Below are 20336 nucleotides of genomic sequence, written 5' to 3'. Positions count from 1 at the left end.
ATTCAATCAACCTTTGACAGGTTTTATTCAAGCCAAACTAGAAGTCTGTCTTCAAAGCCCAGGGTCTGACCAGTTTACTGATGCATCATAACCAATTAATATCATTTTTTTAATATCACATGTTTCTGAGAGCGCTATAACAACACTTAAGGAAGAGAGCATGATCGCGTTTGTTGCTTGCAAACATATTGATACGCTGTCTAATAGTGAGCACCCCAGAACAGCTTGGACAGATGAGATTAAAGGCAAATACAGTGGTTTTGATATGAACAACAGTGGCATGTGCTCAGTCTCTAAGGAAAGAGTCATCACATGACAGCGCAGTCATGATTTCATTTGTAGCTAGGGACTTGTGTTGCTTGTCATCCTCTGTCTTTCCCTCTATGTTTTATGCCTCTTTGTTGCTGACTGTCCAATAAAAGCAAATATGCCATAAATAAACCATTTTTCCCAAATATAAAACTACATAAAAGTTTCTTAATTTCAGTTGTTTTGTGTGTCTCTAGGTACAACTATTGTCTTCCCAGACAGGCGTTATCTCTTTAATCAATCAGCCTCCTGAGGCTTGTGCTGGACATTAAACTTCAGCCTGTCAAAACACAATTTAACATGCCGTAATCTGGAGCACAGCAAACCTGAATGGCTGAACTTTTAATGAACTGAAAAGGCCTCCAAATTGCTGGTTGTAAGCAATGATTCAATTAAAGTTGCAAGCGCAAAGGCCCAGACACAGCCCAGGGAGCACATCCCAAAGCCTGTGCCTGACTACTTTCCCAAAGACCAACACTTGGTCAGGAACCAGAGCTGGAGATAAGGCAGGCTGAACAGCTAAATCCCTTAACATTTTGCTGTCACTCTCTAAATCACACACCTTTCCCACAGTTTCTCCAAGTGTGAGCATTGCAAGTTGTACATGTGACATATCTCACCAAAGATTGGTGGATATGGAAACACAGTGAGGCGTTGAATAGTCTGAACGACTGCAGCCAACTTCTTCAGACATCTTCGATCAGATATGTTGCAGGGTCATCGTGTCTCTAAGGCCCAGTCCACCTTGTTTCAATTAAGACTTTGAGTGACGAATATTGCAATTACCTTATTATTGCTCCATTTCTGTCTGCCAGCACAGACAAAGCAGGTCTGGACAATAGACAGGACAGTCTTAAAGTAATTTTAACACTTTGAAACAGACTATCTGAGTGTAATCTTCCACACTTTTCTCAACTACTAACATCAGGTCTTTTGCGCGCTCTCTTTTCTGTCTTTCATTCTCATCAATCATCTCTCCGTCCGTCCTTACTTTCTTTCCTTCCTTCCTTCCAGTGGACATGGCCACACATATCTCCAGATGCTGGCTGTGGCCACCTCACCATACCAGACGCACACCCCTCCAGCTTCAGATTCCCTTCACCACCAAAAATTGAATGGTAGGCTCAACATTTACACACAGACCTCTCTTAATTCATTGTAATGAGCAGTTGCACGACAGCTTTAGTACATAGGCGTGCAAGGCATGTCATCTGAATAAGCAGAGTTGTTGTGTGCGTTTGGCCTCTATTCTGGGTTGCCCATCTGATGGTGATGCACAATTATCTTGCCATGATTAGTGCCAGATAAGAAATACTTGAAAGGCAAGAGTGGTGTGGGGGGATGAATAAATGCAAGATAGTTTCTGGGTTGAGAACACTCACACGGCATAGCATATTTTATTCTCTAAACATTTTCGACTATTTGACCTTCACAGTTTGTTAATGTATCCAGTCAATTAATATAAATTAAATTAAAATATACAAAAATATTGGAGCCACTTAAAATAATAATAATAATAATAAACAAAATTTATTTAGCATTTTAGGGAACTGGATTTTTCACCTATTCTTACAATCATTGAGATAAGAGCATTAAATAAATAGTATTAATTCTGTATGGTAAACAGACTTCATTTAAACCTTAATAATGGAAGCAAGGCAGCTTACATGTTGAAATCTTTTTTGATTGTACATATTAGATATTGCAGTGAAATTGTGTTTTAAAGGTGCAAGGAGACATTCTTTGGGCTACCATAGAGGTAAAAGCACAATTTCAAAATGTTCATTTAAGGTCTACTTCTGAGCTTTAACCTGAGCTCTGTGATTCTCCCTCAGCTGAGGGAGTTTATCCTGTTGTTTATGTAATTATAATTCAAATTTCCATTTTCTTAAACTTGAAGAATCGAGAAAAATCATGTGAAACAAACATAATACTGACACTGATATGGCATCCATCCAGTGCTCACTCTCCGTTTAGCTGCGGTTGGGTTTCCACCGCCTCCTCAGAGATGCATATGTATCTAGCACTTTAGCAGTTAAATGCTCTATTATCACCAGATAGTTGCCAACTTTTTCTACAGTTTGAGGCTGAGCAGGCATGCAGTTGGTTTTTTCTCTTTTTTTTAATGAACATTTGCCTTCAGGACAGTAAAGTTGTGGCAAAAAAGAAAAATCCACATCATGAGCTGAAAGATGCTAAAATGCTCTTTAAAGCAGATTAACTGCATTTAGGTTGTACTTTTCTGCCCGCGTATGACTGCCAGACAGTTATGTGATCCGGTGTTAAAGGGAGATTGAAATGGGAACATATTTTTTTGACTGATACTGAAACTGAGTAAGTAGTGCAACACATATCTGGCCTCCTCCTGAACTGCAGTGTGGGTATCAGTAACTATGTTAAAATCTGTGTATCTGTGTGTGCGCACATGTGTGTAGGCCAATCCAACGGGCGCCTGTGCAGCACATGGCTGTCCGATGCATGGTCTCTGCTCCCTGGTCTCTCCTCATTAGCCTCACACAATGCAAACATTCCCCTTCCCTCCCACTCCGCCACCCCTCCTCTCTCGCTTTCTCTCTCTACCTTCTACTCACAGTGCACACAGGGGGAAGAGCAAACCTTTTGTTTTCTGTGTCCAACCTGTGCACAGCTCCAGCCCTCCTCCTTTTTTCTCCTTCTCCCCTCCACTGACTAAATCTCTTTTCCGGCTTGATACTGCCGAAAACCATATGGTGTGTGACATCATCAGGGCAGGAAGCAGGGAGAAGGGGATGATAGAGCTGGGGAGAGATTGGCTTGCCAGGTCTCTGTGCAGTGATATCAGCAGAAAAGCACTCTTGGAGGCCCGTTGGGGGGTGAAAACAGAGCAGGTTGGAATTTATTCTTTTCTTTTTTTAAAGATTTCACTCCCACCTGGATAATCAGAGGGTGAAGGAAGGCAAGTAGAGAGGCAGTGTGCACCTTAAAGGGAATATTGATGACATTTGTTAACATCTGAGGTCATGGATTGTTGGCCTTGTGAGCCTATTATAAATTGGTGTGCAGGTGTTGCTGCAGCACTTTTGTTAAAAAATGCCCCAAACAATCTGGATCAGAGGGATTTCAGATTGTTGCAAACTAGGTTTGGACCATATTTAGATGCTTTGGACTCATCCTGTTATCCTTAAAACTTCTGCAGATCATCTGTCTACCTCTTCCTTTTCGTCGCTGGCAGTCCCAATCTGCTCACCAGGCTTTATGTCTGTCAACCCCCTTCCTCCTCCTTTTGTTCTCTGGGTGAACTCTCCGGCTTTGTTGTGAGATCCTGGTCTCCATACCATCACTCCAGACCCATCCAGCTCTCTATCAACACACACACATAGATACACATAAACACTCAGTTAGACACTCACACAGTCAGCATCTTTGTCTTTCACACACAAACACACATGCACTAAAATACCCTTTCCCTTCTGATTAATGGAAGAGCTGGGGAGTGTGCCAGGCGAGAGGATGGGAAAGGAAAGGAATGGAACGGAACGGAACGGAAAGGAAAGGAAAGGAGAGGAGAGGAGAGGAGAGGAGAGGAGAGGAGAGGAGAGGAGAGGAGGGGCTGCTGCTGCAGCTGTGGTTTTGGAGTCAGTCTCAGCACCCCCTTGCTGCCCCCTCTCCATCTCCTCTCTGGCTCCTCCGGGGACACGAGCCTTGGCCAAGCCCCAGGAACCAGGGAGTCAGGACCAGGCTAAGAGGGAGAAAAAGGGGAACAACAGAGGGAAGGAAGGATAACACAAAAGAAAGAGAAAAACAGAGCTGACCTAATATGCAAGTATTGTCAGGCAGCACCTACAAAAACAGGGGAGCATGTGAGATGTTCATCAAACGTTTATGAAAATGTTACAAAAAGCATAATTTTTCCAAAACATTTAATAAAGTGTGTTTTTTAATTTAATACTGGTGCTGTCATTTGGTTTTACAATGCATCAAAAACATACTCAGCTCTGAGTTGGCACAATATTAATATTACTTAAAAGCCGGATAATCTTTTTTTGTTTTTTGAAAACATATTAACATTTTACTGGAATGTTTTTTTAATCGTTTTTAGGCATCTGCATTGTGTTTTTGATCAACAAAAGCATGCGTGAAAACTCATTTATATTTCATATGTAAGTGAGCTTCAATTTATTTATTTTTTGTGCTTAATACTTTATAAAAATTAGAACACCTGTGATATGCTTCAGCTTCTCTGCAAGCTGCATTTGGACAAGGGGTTAGGAAAATCGATGGATGGAAAATATTTAAGCAAAAATAAAATCATTAGTCAAATTTAAATATTCAGATGTGCGAGCGATAATACACATAATAACAATAACTTTATACTAAATCTCACTATTACTCAAGCAAATAAGCTCCATAGCACGTAGGCAGCATTGTTTCTAAAGAGTGCCTTAGAAATTTGTGCCAAAATAATTTTTGCCAATATCTACTTGATTGCAGAACATTTTTCCCCTGTAAACACGCAAAGGCAGCTAATGACTGCCTCATATCCCACTTTTAAAATTTTGCTGTAAGTAAAGTTTAATTTGCAGTAAACCATATGTACTGTGTGCTGCTCAGAGTGTACATAGTGCCATATGTATACACAGGTCATCTAAAGATGCTTGCCAATTACTGTACACGTATGATAAACCTAAGGTTACTAATCAAATATATCTGTGCGCAGAGTGTGTCAGCAACACTCTCTGCTCCATTAAAACTTAAATAGGCCTACTTGAGGCAAATTATTGCAGTCATATTGTTCATTCTCAGAACTGTAACTCCAATGAGTTTGGCAAAGAAATAAAATAAAACAAGTACAGTTTCTCATTTTTTTAATAAGCATTTTTGCTTGGACCAGATCCAGTGAGGTTGGCCTGAGGATGGCATGAGAAATGGCAAACTTTACAGGATGAGCCTATGAGAAAAACCACGAGTTGAACACTTTTGGTCTACACTTGGCTAGCTTGCTGCTCCTTTGTACTGTATAAACTAAATTTAGCATTAAGTGCAGAAGTGGAAAGTTTTCTGTCAACAGAAGAGATGGTGTGACTTGTTGATGGGTGGGGCAGATAGAGTTTATTTACAGAACGCTCATCTTTTGTATCTGAGATAAGCTCATCAACTCCGAGCTTTATTAACATATGACTTGACCCAAGCCTGACTCTTGCTTGGGTCTGCTTGTGTGTGATTGCACCCCAAATGTAATCTGCTCACCCACTCCGCAACGCAGTCCCGGCTTAGTGTGCGTTTGAGGCCTACCTTCTCTTTCTCTCGTTCCCCCCACTAGTCAGTGTTTTATGGGCTGTGTGCTGCGGTGCGGTGACCTCGCTCTCACCCCGGTGCCACCCAGCCGGTGCAGGATTCAGGCGCGCATGGCCCCTGCCAAAACCCCATAGCGCCACATCTGCAATCCATAAACGCCAGCCACTCTCGCTCTCCTTACTCCCTCGCCCACACCGCCTCAGACTCTCACACTCCTCCATTTCACTCTCTCTCTCACTGGCTCTCTCACCCACTAATGTTTTATTTTAATTTCCAAATTCTATGCATCCCCCCCTTTTTTTTTTTTTAACATTCCTTTGACTGCTTCCTCCCACCACTTCTGGCTTTATTCAGGCAGAACATCAACTAGTTCTTCCCTTATCTCTCACTCCCTCGCTGCCCCTTTTCTCTCCTTCCGTTTCTTTATCCACATCCAACGGAAAAATCTCTCACCCATTATATCTTCTGTGAGAGCCAACTGAGTGTGGTGGCAGTGAACTGGGAACCACAAGACATTCCTGATCCAAACAGCACTAAGTCACCAGCATTCAAGTCTTCAGAGGGTGGCCTTTGCCAAACACACACTTCACTTATGGGCTGGATTCAGTCTTACCACGTCGCAGTTGGTCCCCAAACAGCTAAATGTTTATCTGTTTCAAATTGATAGTGTCAGGGAAAAATGTAGTGCACGCATCTAAATACAGTTCCATTTTTGTATGTGTTAGTGTAAGAGCGTTCTCCATCATCGGGGTATTGAAGTCCCCCTCCCCTTTAGCGGCAGAGCATACTCTCTGCCTCTCAGCCTGAACAAGATGTGTTCACCACATCACTGTTGCTGTGCCCCTGTAGGAATCCATAGTGAGGTACTAAATATATGAAGTGTTACCTCAAAACTGTCCAGTGCTCCCACCTTCCCTGGCTCCAAAAATAGTAGGGACATTTGTCTTTCTTGCATTGTCTTTTTTTCAATTTATGTAATTTTTTTTCCACTGTTCTCAAACAAAAATGCTCAGGGTGAACTTTTTTGCCTCCCTCCATCTTCTTTTCTTGGATCATGTTCTCCACTTCATCCAAAAGACTTCACCTTCAGGTTTCCCAGACACACTGGCATGCCTTTATGGTGCAATCCCAACAGAGTCCACGGATGAATCATGTTGCTGCAGGCATGCAGGGGCTCAGTTTTTACGATAAATATTGCAATTCATAAATCAGCGTTCTCCGAAGAAAGAAAGTACGGCGCAGGGGAGGACGCAAAAGTGTAGAGCATTTCAGCTTTAGTTTCAAATTAACAGGGGTTATGATCTGTGTGTATGTGTGTTGACTAGAACTGAAAAGAAGGCTACAGGTCAGGGCAAGACCACCATGAAGAGCCAAACTGCCAGTGTGTGTGTGTGTGTGGGGGGCTAAACATTGCTGGTAGGAGGCAAAGTTTTATCAGTGCTTTTATTTTTGAGTGCTCATACAATGTCATGCACTCGATTCGTAAATTACATCAGGGAATTATCATGTACAGGAAAGTGTAGCAAGAGTGAATTTTGCAGAGATCAATTTGTATTCAACCTTTTGGCTTCTCACTCATGTAATGGTGGCAATTCGTCTTCTATTTTGCACCATTGTTGTTTCACTCTGTGCTAAAATTCAAGTCATTTATTAGTTCTTCAGCCTATATTTTTTAAGTAAACTATACTGAGGCATGTGTATGATAAAAGATAACATAAATAATGCTCAAAGCTGTGATTTTTCCAAATCTTAAACATTAAGCGATTACAGAAAAGAACTTTTCCTTAAAAGTGCGACTTGGGAGTTCTCTTTCCATGATTAAAGTTCCTCACGTATCTCGGTCATTATCAATACATAATTTCGTCCTAGCTTTCTACATTTTAATGTGCGTAGGCATTAAGCCACACATGCATGACTTCAAAGAGTTGCCCATGTAATGAGCTCGATACATGCCTAATGTTAAATTACTGAACTCACCCAGTCGTCGTGGTACCAGCTCTCAGATTTGTTTAATCATAAAGCACTCAGTGCAACTCAACTATTTGTTTAGAGGCAGTGACTCAAATCTTTTTTACCCATTTAGGAAAAAAGAAAAAGTGAGATGCTCTACAAACGCGTAGGAAGCTTTATTAATACTTATCCATTCCTGCCATCTAGTGGTCAAAACAAACTCTGCAGCATGTTTGAGGCTTGGATGCAAAATGGAACAAGAAAGCTTAACTTTGGATCAAAATAGATTTATTTAATACGCATTCCACTTTTTTAAAGTGTCCTGAAACCACTTGGATGTTTCTGTTATTACATGGCTTGTCATTCTGTCCCTCCACTATTCCATATCCAAGTCTTCCATTTCCACAGTGCCTTCTCTCTTCACCCAAGTTAAAGGCGCGGGCACATAGGGGTCATACGTCCACCGAGGATACACTCTCTTGTACAAATTCATCAGCACAGTGTCTTGAGAGCGTAGCTGATTGTCAAACACGCATTTCATGTGACCGTGTGTTCCTGAAAAATAAGAAATGGCAGTGAGAATCCACAGCAAATAGGGCACAGAGACACAGGGTTTTATTCTTAAATTTTCTCACCTAAGGCCTCCTTGATGTGACCTCTCCGACCCCATTTTGTTCGCAGCTCCACTGGCTTGAACCACATGATATCATCTGTAAAAGAAAGTCAAGAAAATTTTAATGAAAAAATTAGGAATTATGTCTGCAGTGACAGTAATAACAGTATGAGAACGTCCTCTCACCCCTGTTAAAGAACATGTAACGAACAACAGCAGAGCGCCTGTTAATTTTGAATGGGTGTCCACTCAGAACAATCCTCTTCAGCACAACACGCTGAGGGTCACAACTGAGCAGACTGCCTGTAGCCACAAGGTCCTGGATGCCTAGAAAGACACAGTAAGAAGAACATGTGCTCAAAGGCCAGTACAGAATTTGCTTAAGTGGATAATTAATCAAAACCACCAACAGGATGAATGGTCTAAAGTTTAACTTGAAGGCAGCCAGGCCACTAATTCAATTTACTCGTGTTGAAGTAAACAGGACTTTCCATCTCACCATCATTCCTTTGCTTAAAAAGCAGGACTCCTGAAGGGGGGAAGGTGATGGGGGCATACAGTGACACTACAATGGGGGCATCTGGTCTGAGGAAGCGCTCCATCTTATGCTTGTCAGCTAGAAAAAAAGGTGGAGGGAAAAAAAAAAGATTTTATTATTAATAATAATAATAATAATAATATATCCAACAGATATCTTGTTTCCAGAAGTAGCTTTTAAGATCATTATACTAATAAAGTAACTTGATTAACAGTTCTTGTTTTGTAAAGAACCAAAAGTCGACCTTACATGGTGGAAAGACATTTTTCAGTTTCTGACTTTTTCAGCTTAAGATCGACACATCTTAATTAAAATGTCAATAATAATAATAATAATAATAATAATAATAATAATAATAATGATAATGATAATAATAATGAAAAGGTTATTTTAATAATAAAGGTTAAGTTTCTGTTTTTTACTGGATGATACCTTTTTATACATTTTTTTTTCAAAAGAACACAGCTAAGCATTATAACAACAAATATTACAGTAATAGCACTCCCGTAATACAAATGCATAGAGGTGGTTCTGTTTAAGGACACCGTCTCAACATCATATAAAAATAAAAATTAAAAAAATCAAGTGGTACAATGAACCCACTGAGTTCCAGGTGACCCATCATAACTAATTTCGTGGAATAATAGATACTAGATTAGCACCAGGTGTGTTTCAATATTACAAGATTTACTTGTAATATGAACCAGATGTTAAAACACTGCATTTAGTCTGCATGTTGGCTGGTTATGATATCTGATTTTTTTTTTTGTTGTTGTTGTTGTTTTTAAAACCGATTTTTGCCCTCAACTGCAGTAAGTTACAGGAACTTCTCTCAGTGAAACAAGTGAAAATAAAGTGCTCTGCTTTTGCAAAGAGGCAAAACGACCTGCTGTACATCCACCTTTACCTGACATATTTTACCTTGGCAAACAGAAGCAGGTACAACATATTTATATAACAAAGCAAATGTCAGGTTCTTGTATAATTTTCAAGTGTTTATAAACTCACCAGATAACAGGATATCCTTTTCTCTCATCTCCATAATTTTTGTCATAATTGGTCGGATCTTTTGCTCATACCGAGGCTGCTAGCTTGCGGCTAGCTCTAAACTCTGGATAGTTTTCGCTTTAACCACGTTACTTTGTTAGCTTATTTAAAATGCCCATGTTCAGCTCGGTGAGGGCGATTTAACTGTTTGATTTGGTTTGTTGTTACAAACATTATGGCGGTTTGTGACTTAGTTTGGCAAGCTTTATCTCTTCTTGATAGCTATAGCCAAACAATAAACGATATGTTAGTTAGACTGATCAGTCAGTTACCGGTCAGTCAAGAATGCAGGAAGTTGGACGTTACAAGCCCTTAGCCCTGAATTGATACATCTCTGGCAATGCGTTTGATTTAAGTTTGTTTATGTAGGATCACTGCTGCCGTTTGTTCTGATGAATGTACTGGATGAATTCAGCAGGTTTTCTACCTGATGTGTGTTGAGAGAAGATGGGAGAGGCTCGGAATCTCCGAAATCCACAATGGAACACAAGCTCCTCTTTAGATTTGATCGGTTCTGTGTTACTGGGGTGTCTCTGCACCAAAACATGCATGACTGACATCTATGCACAGAAGAAAAAAAACATGAGGTCAGCAAAAATTATTCTGTGTAGCTGGTGCAGCTTTTCTTACGAAAAGGAAACATTTTCAGATGTGAATACCTTCTGTTCATGGGGTAAGAGAGACACGAGAACCAGAGGTTTGCCTGACTGGACACTCTCCATCACAGAAAAAGGCACATCAATGATGTGCAGGGTCACATACCAGCCATCCTGAAACGTGGAGGACAACAGAGTGAGTGAAGCCAAAAATCATGGTTAAACATGAGAGCATTTACAGCTGAAGACAACTACTGTTGTCTACTTTACCATGGCTCCATCCTCCTCAGCTGCAGCCTCAGCCAATATGCGGCGGCGAGTGCGTTCAAAGCTCTGGAACTGGAATATACGCGAATAGTCGAGGGGCAAGTTTTCCATGGGGTCCCAAGGTGACGAGCGGAAACTTTTTAACCCCCTGTAACGCTGGAACCTGTGAGAACAGGACGGCAACCCAAACAAACAGGAAACAATAAATATTCCATCCCAAAAGGAAATGTAAAAGAAACAAAAAGCATAAAAGAAACGCTACTGACCTGATTCTAGCTGGAGTGTCGAGGGGCGTGTCCACCTCATCGGGGAACATTTCATTGGCTCGAGCGTCACGGTAGCGTTTTAGGCCTTCTTCTTCGGCAGCTTCATCCATATGTTCATCATAGCGCTGATCTGCACCCGCTCGCTCTGTGGAGCACACCTCTTCCTCCTCCTCCTCCTCCTCCTCTTCTGAATCACAGCATGAACCTGGGTCCTGGGCAGAGAGGACACAGGACAAATTTAGTACAAGAGGTTTGAACAAAGAATGCAAGCTGCTCTCTGACCATAAACACAACAATCATTGTACTCATTTTTAGTGATCAGTGAAGAAGCTTTGATGCTTTGGCATTTACTAACAGCAAATGCAGTGACAGAGATAACACTATTGGTTAATTCAAGGAAGGAAGGAAGGTCATGGGCCACAAGGGGAATACAGCTAGCCTCACAGTAGTTTTAGTTTGGTTGGCCTTGACTTTAAGACATCTGTCTCTGACATTTTTGCCACCCAAACAAAATTTTATATGGAATTTTCTGTGCCAAGGCCAAATTTCAGCATTATATAGTAGATATAACTCAGATAACAAACAAACTATATTTTCAAATTACAAGACCACTGAAAACATTTTTAAATAACCTTTTACCAGCTGTGAGTCTGGCTCCCTCTTTTTAAAACCCTGAGCTTCTAATCCTAATATACTGAGTTAAATAGGTGTCCTGGGTAGGCATGGGCGATATATTGAATATACTTCATGTATCAAAAGTTTTTCCACGTACGATGGTTAAAATGGGTCTATCGGAACCACTGAGTATGAACTGTCCTGGCAATATTAAGCTTTTCAGAGGTTTTTTTGGAGCGACTGCATGACTAATCCTCCCTCCAAAGCAGAAGGTTTTCTGCACGGCACACTGCGCTGAGCATGCGTGTTTATATTCTACCTTATAAGAAAAAAATATGGTGACAGCCGGAGTTTCAGACGAGGAAGTGAATGAGACTGTAACTGAAGACGAGTCGGACAAGCTAGTTCCAAAGAGAAACATTTACTGGCAGTGGTTTGGTTTTCAAAAGGAGCATGTCAAACAAAATGCCATAATTTGCAAAACATGGCATAAAACCATTGCCACAAAAGGTTGCAGCACCACAAATTTATTCCACCACCTGAGAAGTCATCCATTGCAAAATGAAGAATGTTTTAAAGTCCGCATGTCAACATCTCCCCACACACCACAGAAAACTCTAAATAAACCAGCCATGAAGCAGATGACACTGGCGTCTTCGTTTGCCAAAGTGATCCCATACGACAAAAAAAAAGGTCTGTGTTGACCACAGACAGTGACTGTATGAATGATATATACGGTTGAATATAACATTTGTTTTTGGAGGCTAGTTAAACATATCGTGGTATATATCATATATCATGATATAGCCAAAAAACAAAATCGCCCAGCCTTACTCCTGGATAACATTCTCTTGCTGTAATGTACAATATTGTTGTCCTACTATTACAAAACACTTACTTTGTTAGTTGCTGCCAGTATTAACAATAACCAGACACAAATGGCAGGAAAACAAATGACATCAAAACGATCCTAATTATAGAAAATATTTATGTAACATAACCAACAACTCCACAATAAACAAACAGCACTGAGGGGCCTTGTATGTGTGAATGGGATAAGCAATTGCCCGAATTCAAACTATGGGAATCCCTGCTTTGCATACATTTGAATTCAGTGTGTTACGTAACGACACTCTCCAGTGCAAGACATCCACTCTTAAAACAATATCTAGAAATTGAGCATCCAAGGGCAACATATTTGGATAAGGAAATGAATCATCAAAGAAGACATGCTTTGCTGTGCTCCCTTGGCTGGCAAATTACAGGAGAAGCCAGACGCAAGAGCGGAAAGCTCTCAGCATGCGGCTGATACACAACCTTTCCAACATCCTTGCTGCAATAGTAATAATAATCATTATCATTTGAAGTACCCTTTCCACTATTGTTACCTTCGTCTAGATACGTATGCCTGTGCGCTAACCTTGACATCAAATAACAATCACAGATCGTAATGAACCTGTTGCATAAGGAAAGTTTCCCTGACTTCTTTTCAAGCGGAGTGGGAAATAAATAAATGGCCAACCCCTCCCTTCGTCCAGACAGGAAGTTCTGTTCACAAGACAGGAAGACAGGAGGCTTCTCTTGGGATTCCTGCTCCAAACACTATTGTTGTGGTGAGCAGCCTGGCACTACACGCCAGAGTCAGACACTGAGAAAATAAACAGTGCCTCTCAGCAGTGAGGTGCACTGCCTGTGGGTCACGTATGCACCGCTTCAGCCCCGGAACCGCCAACACTTTATTGCTTCTTCACAAATTACCATCCTCATCATCCTCCACAGGACTGCACCGCCTGACCTTAGCTACACTGTTGCTATGACAACACGACCCCGCGCAACAAAATAACCATAAAAGGTATGTTCTGGCTGAACTTCTGGTCAAACTACTAAATGAGAAATGAAAGAAAAATTCCAAATATAACAACATTTGTACAATCACTGACACACAAACCCTCTACATCATCCATACTAGAATGAAAAACCTGTCGTAATCAAGTCATCTGAATCCTGTAGTGAGTCTCTGGTATTTTCCATGGAAAGCGTTGTTATCTAAGTAATTGGTAACTTACTGTACCTTGTTTTGCAGTAAAATGCTGTTAAACGTTTTATTAAATATGATACTACGGACTAAGGGCTTCTCTGAATTATTCAATTTTAGCATGTAAGCACGCTTTATTATTCTTACCACAGTGGTAAATTATCCAGCTTTAATTTTTGGTGGTGCGCCCACACGTAGGCAGACTCGTGTGTTGTTCTTTTTTTAGTCTGAGCCTACTCAGGCCTCATGGCTTGAAACAGAGCAATTCTTCAATCATGGCGTGTCCACCCCAAGTTAGGAACCTGCCCCATTGAGAGCAAGTATCTTTAAATCTTGCTCACAAGTCAGGGAAGAATTGAGCAAGAGGTTGAAAGAGGATTAGTGCAGTATCTGCACTGAAACAGACTGCTGTTACAAAGAGAGCTAAGCAGGAAGGCAAAGCTGTAGTTACTGAAACAGTAAGAACAGGGATACAGGCACGGGAAATTAGTTTCCTCCAAAGGGGGTCTCAGCCTTAAAGGTAGGGTGAAAAGCAGAGTCACTCACTTTCGTGCTGCTTCTCCCCTCCATTGAAAAGAGCTAGCTGACATGGTGAGGGCATGAGCCTAGGATATCTCCTGCATGCTTCCTAGGTGAGTTGAATGTCCAACCCAGGAAGAGACCAAGGTAGACTGAGGACAAGCTGGACAGACTACATCTTGGCTGGCTTGGGAACGCCTCGTTAACAAACCAGTAGACCTCAAGACCTAGCTAGACAGACGAGCTGGCTAAACAAAGAGATGTCTGAGCATCTCTGCTTAGATTATATCCTGACCTGACCTGAGCTTTATTTAAAAAAAATATATACTATTTATGTCCATTTCAATTAATGCCCACTTTTCAGTGTATCGCATTTTACAAAGCTAGGCTGTCGTATCATTATAAACTTTATACCCGTATTTTTTGTGAAAAGTTTTAAAAGAGGAAAATTTAAACTGATCTTTGCATTTTATTTATCTTCTGCTTCACTGTGTCATTAAAGACTTATGTCAAAATTACTTTAAATGTGTACCTGAGAGTCAATCTCCCCATCCTCTTTATCCATGGCTTCATCCATCATGTCATCATCATCATCGTTGTCACTACTTTCTTCATCCATGTCGCCATTCTCCTCCTCACCTTCATCAACAATCCACGTGGCCTGATAGTCTGATGTTCCTTTAGGGACCTTCATTACACGTTTTTTCTTCCTGGCTTCTAAAGAGAGAAACATCAAAAAACAACTTTGAATCCTGTGTTTTCCTGGCACGATAAACTGCATACTCTTGCATCAAGAAAAGCACATTACTCATTTCTATTTACTAGAAATGACTGAATTGCTTCAGCTATGTGTAACCATCCAAATTTTTACTGTACATCAATAACATTATAGCAAAGTCTTTGTTTAACTGGTTTGTTGTGTCTATTAAAACTGTCAATTAAGTTACATATATTTACATCAGTCAGACAGTTTCCCACTACTTGAAAGTATAAAGTGATATAGTTGTAACTTCAAATCAAGTGTGACTGTTCTAACACAAGATCTGTCATTTTGTATCTTAGTCATCATCATTTTCTGAGAGCATTATCTATAAATTCTGTTTCTTCACCTTCAGCTTCCAGCAGTTCTGATTCTGTTGGCCATGTCTGCTCCCCGTCCATGGGATCCACCTCAGCCTCTGCCTGCAGACTCTCCCTGTTGGATGGGTCCGCTTTCATGAGCACCCTCACAGGGGCCTCATTTTCCTGTGGGAAACGCAAATGAGCAGGTTAATGTGACCCATATCAACTAAACTAGATGCACTAACACTCCAAAACAGTTAAAGGTGTTAAAGTTTCACTTCGCATTTAAACCAACTGACCACCATTCATTATATTCACTTTGAATTAGTTTTAATGGTTAAAAGCAGCGTGGGGAAAATGCAGAGTTTTAGCAGGGGTACATTCCAATTGTTATGCAACAGTAATATTACATTGATAAAAACAGATGCTGACAGTTGTAATGGATTACCTAACTTAAACAGGTTTCCATGCTTCAAGTTTGGAGCTATGCTTTGTATAGTGTGGAAAATGCATGCCTGAGTCCACAAGTGAGAAACAAATATCCATAATACAACTTATCAAAAAAGTCCAAAGCTAGGTAAAGCTCCCCCAAAAATTTTAATTTTGGTGATGCAGTAGAGCAATAAATGAAGTCATTTATATAATTTATTGTTTAATAAAGTATACGCTATCAAGTCTGCATGTACATTTGCAAAGTTAAAGTATTAAAAAAAAGCAGCAACAACTACCTGCATGTCAACATCTCCTCCTTTGCTCGGCTTCAGTGGTCTGGACACTGTTAAGTTCAGAGGAAGAGGGTCTACTGGGGCATCAATCTGGCTGAGCTGAAAATCACCATGACCACTGATGTGTACCAGTCTGTCAACCCGCAGAGGGCGGCCACGGACATACCCGGACACACAGAGTGTGCCCAGGCCAGTGGCTCCACTTGTACTATCAACAGGGTTGTTGGGTGTAAAAGTGACATGTTGAGCAATGAGATGTGACCGTTTGGAGCGGAAACCCAACTTTCTCTGTCTCTGAGTCCCCAGGTGTCTGAGAAGTAGTGTGGCATCTTGTTCGGAGTCCAGCGGGAAGAGACGAGCATCAGGAAAACGGGCCTCTGTGATCTTTGACAAAGCTCTTCTGGACTCAACCCTCTTCTTCACAGGGAGCTCAGACACACCCTGACACACCAGTGCTATGTAGGTTGAATATGGGAGAGAGACAAGGGCTTAGTAGAGGCACATCAGAAACGAAGTCAATTAAATTAAAAAAGAAAAAAGAAAGAAAGATTTATAATTACCATAGCTGGGGAGACCCTGAGCAAAGACGCAAGAGAGACAATAGTCTCCATAGGTGTCCCAGCCTTCAGTAGAATCCAACACAAATACAAGGCTATCTGCAATCTTTGTGACATCCAGTAGGGAGTGCATGTCAGCTATAAAAAGAGATTACAGAAGTGTTAAAGACACACACACACACACACAAAACAGAGTACATTTTTAAAATATTTGTTTTAGAATGTCATTTACTGAACACAACATCAATTTTACAACACAAAATATAAATAGATAAAAAAAATCGTATCTAAAGTACAGTAACATATCTGACTTAACTTCTTATTCTTCTATGGTATTCTACAGTATGTCACAAGTGTGTCAGCATTACCAGGGATGTTTACTTATTCTATGAACAAAATTCTCAAACTGTAATGTCTCTTACATTTGATAAACTAAAATTACATCAATAGATATCACAGAAGCAACACTACTTGTGCTTCTGGCTCACTTTTTTTTTTCCCCAAAGGAAATCTCTTTTCTAATGCTTACCTGTACTCTGACTTAGAAAGGTGAACCTCTGTTTAAAACGAGGCAGAATCAGCCCAAAACTGTCACTGACACCACTGATGCACCGGTCGTGATGTACAATGCCCCCAGCGCCTTCTCCACGAAGCAGCTTAGTGATGGCTCCAGCATCGGCTTGAGCATGTAGGGACACCACAACAACCAAATGAGGAGGACCATCCCTGCTGCCAAGACGTCGCTTTTCTGTCAGGACCTGGGAAGAGAGAAAGAAACTCAAGCAACTCCAGATTCGTTACATTAAGAATTTAAGAACAGCGATCCATCATGTGATATTTTAAATTACCATGTCTTTCTTATTCTTGCGCAGCTGGTTGGCTTTGTGCCTTCTGTCCATCTTCTTTTGCTCCTTCCTCTGTTTTTTGGTAAGGACTGTCACTGACACTCTGCCTGTGAGACATTGCAACACAAGTTATTTATTAATTTATACAATGTGTATAGTATTCTTTTAATATAGGCCTTACTACAACCCACAACCTTGCTGCTTAGAAAGAACTTCTATTCTAACACACATATGGATCATGCTCCACTCTGCTGCACAATGTTAAAGCAGCTGAAGTCTAAGATGTCAGTAAATCTCGGCAAATACAAGAACAGTGTGTGAACATCGGCCGTTTGATTTTTACAATATCTTTGCTGCTTTAAAACATATGCTGGCAAGACAACCAATCAAAAACACCTGCAGAATGAAGTTCAAGTCAACACAACAGCGCAGCTGTTGCAGCAGACAAAGCTTCCCCGCCCCCAGAGGGTCATGCTGATATAAATAAAGTAAGCAAAAGACCACACATTAGACAACTGGACTAAATTTTATATGCACAGTTCTGATTTGTTTCATAGTCAATGAATTCAGTAGAAATGGCACTATACTTTGTTGGAAATTTTCTTTTTTACAGCTATGTGTCAAACCTTATATAACAAGAGATAAAGCAGACTCTATAGACAAGAAACAGTCATTTTTGTTCCAAGAGTTTTCTGGTTTTCATTTGTATCCCACTTGTAGTTGAAACTGATATGCTGGTTTCACCAGGAGCCCCCAGAAAATTGCTGTTGTCCCCGCTGGCTAAAGTCTGCAGACAAGACTGTAGTGCTATACTCTGATAATCCAATAAAAAGATTACTTACATTAAACAGTCCACTTAAATTCTTGTTTAGCTTTTAAAGCCAATTGCCTACTGTCAATTATGCATTACTGCAGATGTAACTGATAAAACATATTACAATACAGACTGTACAATGACTGACATTTACCATTTAGTATTAGTACACATGTGCATCAGTGAATGAATAATAATGAATTTCATATTGAAGACAAATTATGAACAAATCCATACTCATAATAATCATAAATATCAATTAACTGAAATAATTTTTCATTATGTTGTTCTGTTTATGTTAAACTATTTTTACTAACCAACTTTGATACCACTGCAATACATACAAGCATCAATGAGACGAACATTCCTTTGTTGTTTTTAACTACCACACTGCCTTATATGTGAATATATTTTTCCAGTTTGAGACTGGGGTTTATTTATACCTGATATATTGATGAATGACACATCACTGCTAAGGTCTGACAGCATATATGATGTTGAATAACAGCACAAGCCGGTTGGATGATTATCCATCAGCCATAATACATAATACATTTATTCTCACACATTAGTGGAGCGCCCTCTGTTGGAATCCAGTTTAACTGCAGTGCAGACACTTCAGTCATTTAAATCAACATTCCTGGCTTTTATTGAGCAGTGGGGGTTATTGTGTGTACTCTTTAGGGCACGATTGCGTCATCTGGCTGTATGTTAATCACGTGTGCTCAAATATTTTTTTATTAAAGTGTCCACGTTACTTTGTATCTCAGACATTCCAATAAATGTAAAATGCCGACAAATTCACTAATCCACAAAATTTAGGTTTGTTTACAGATATAAGACTTTTGCCTGAATATATTTGTTTAAGCTACAAGGTGTCCAAATGTGTTTGTGTACTGCTTTACGCTGAATGAAATGAAATTAACATTAAATTATAGCATAAACTATCATTGCTGTACTGCTTGACATGTAGTGTTACTATCTGACGATCATTCAAATCAGGTGTAAAACGTGTACAAGTCGGAATGTGAGCTTGAATTTAAATAGAACAAAAATGTTTTTAATGATAAACTTTCTCGGTGTAATACAGAGTGTTAAGTCCTCTGATTTTCCAGTAACTGGATATCTGGAAGACCCCCGGACCACGTTTAAATAGCTGAAGCTCATTGGCAATCTCCAGTTAAACACCAAACGAGGCTCGCAAGCGAATACAGACTTTCACTAAATAGCTTTAAAAGAAAAGTGCTACGATATAAGATACTGTACTGAAAGGATTGAGCACTTAAAGCCCAACACGTGTACTTGCAGAAGCAACCGCTACATGCTAACAACACACATGTAAGCCCCAGGTTTAACGCTGTGCAGCTGGACGCGACTTGCCTTTGTTTTCCCTTTCAATTTCTCCTTTCGTCCGGTGCTTGCCATGTTTGTGTCCTTTATTTTTTTGTTTGTATATGCCGGGTCTGTGGCCCTGTTGTTTTTCCCCATCAGCAGCCATTTCCACCATGTGGGTATGTCAGCTAATTTACTTCCGCACTTGCAGCAACGTCACGATAGGGACGTGTCTTCCGGAAAGCTTTTCTTCAAAATAAAAGCTTGGATAAGCATAATTTGAACTTGCTTTGATAGTCTTGATGAAGAGGTGTAAATGAGGTCAAAAGGAGCTGCGGCACAGAGGCTCTGAGCACCTTCTTGTGTGCAGTGGTGATGGACAGGTTGATATATGAGGTCAGGCAGGAGTTTCTGTGGACTGCAGTGTTTACAGATGATGTTGTGATCTCTTGTGAGAGTAGTGAGGAAGAGAAAGAAAGCCTAAGAGGTGGAGGTATGCTCTGAAGAGAAGTGGAGTGAAAAGTAGAAGCAAGACAGAGTACATGTGGAATGAGGAATGAGGGGGAGACGGGTGTAACAGTGAAAGTGCAAGAAATAGATGTTATGAAGGTGGATAAATTTAATTATCTGGGATCAACCACCAAAAGCAACAGATGGTCCACAAAGAGTGGTGAAAAAGTGAGTGCAGGCAGTGTCAGGGGTGATTTGTGACAGAAGGATGGCAGCAAAAGAGGGAAAGTTTACAAGATGGTATTGAGATCTGCTATGATGTATGGTCTGGAGAGAGTGGGACTAACAAAAAGACAGGAGGCCAAGCTGGAAGTGGCAGAGCTGAAGATATTAAGATTTTTAACGAGAGTGAGCAGGATGGAGTGGCAAGGATTAGAAATGAGCATATGAATCTTTCCTTTTTAAGAAAGCTGGGCTGGATCATGTCCCTTAGCTATTGTGCTATAGCCTCAGGCTTGCAGG

The 20336-nt window shown here is 40.5% G+C and overlaps 1 protein-coding gene across 1 annotated transcript; it reads right to left on the bottom strand.

The window, feature by feature from the left end:
* Window positions 1–7685: 7685 nt before the first annotated feature.
* tsr1 (TSR1 ribosome maturation factor) lies at window positions 7686–19580 on the bottom strand. The gene is made up of 15 exons (XM_005932006.3): window positions 19413–19580; window positions 17222–17325; window positions 16903–17131; window positions 16377–16511; window positions 15820–16271; window positions 15139–15274; window positions 14562–14746; window positions 10861–11072; window positions 10598–10757; window positions 10391–10501; window positions 10159–10291; window positions 8646–8762; window positions 8333–8473; window positions 8169–8243; window positions 7686–8088 (listed from the first exon to the last, which is right to left on the bottom strand). Exons 1-15 carry the CDS (start codon window positions 19537–19539, stop codon window positions 7910–7912), a joined length of 2496 nt encoding a protein of 831 aa, XP_005932068.1. The 5' UTR covers window positions 19540–19580; the 3' UTR covers window positions 7686–7909.
* Window positions 19581–20336: the final 756 nt, after the last annotated feature.

The sequence above is a fragment of the Haplochromis burtoni genome, unplaced genomic scaffold, assembly GCF_018398535.1.
Source record: "Haplochromis burtoni strain Fernald_Lab_line unplaced genomic scaffold, NCSU_Asbu1 Contig_144, whole genome shotgun sequence".
Taxonomy (NCBI): domain Eukaryota; kingdom Metazoa; phylum Chordata; class Actinopteri; order Cichliformes; family Cichlidae; genus Haplochromis; species Haplochromis burtoni.
Note: the sequence above shows the minus strand (reverse complement) of the source record. Positions and strands in the feature narration are given on the sequence as shown.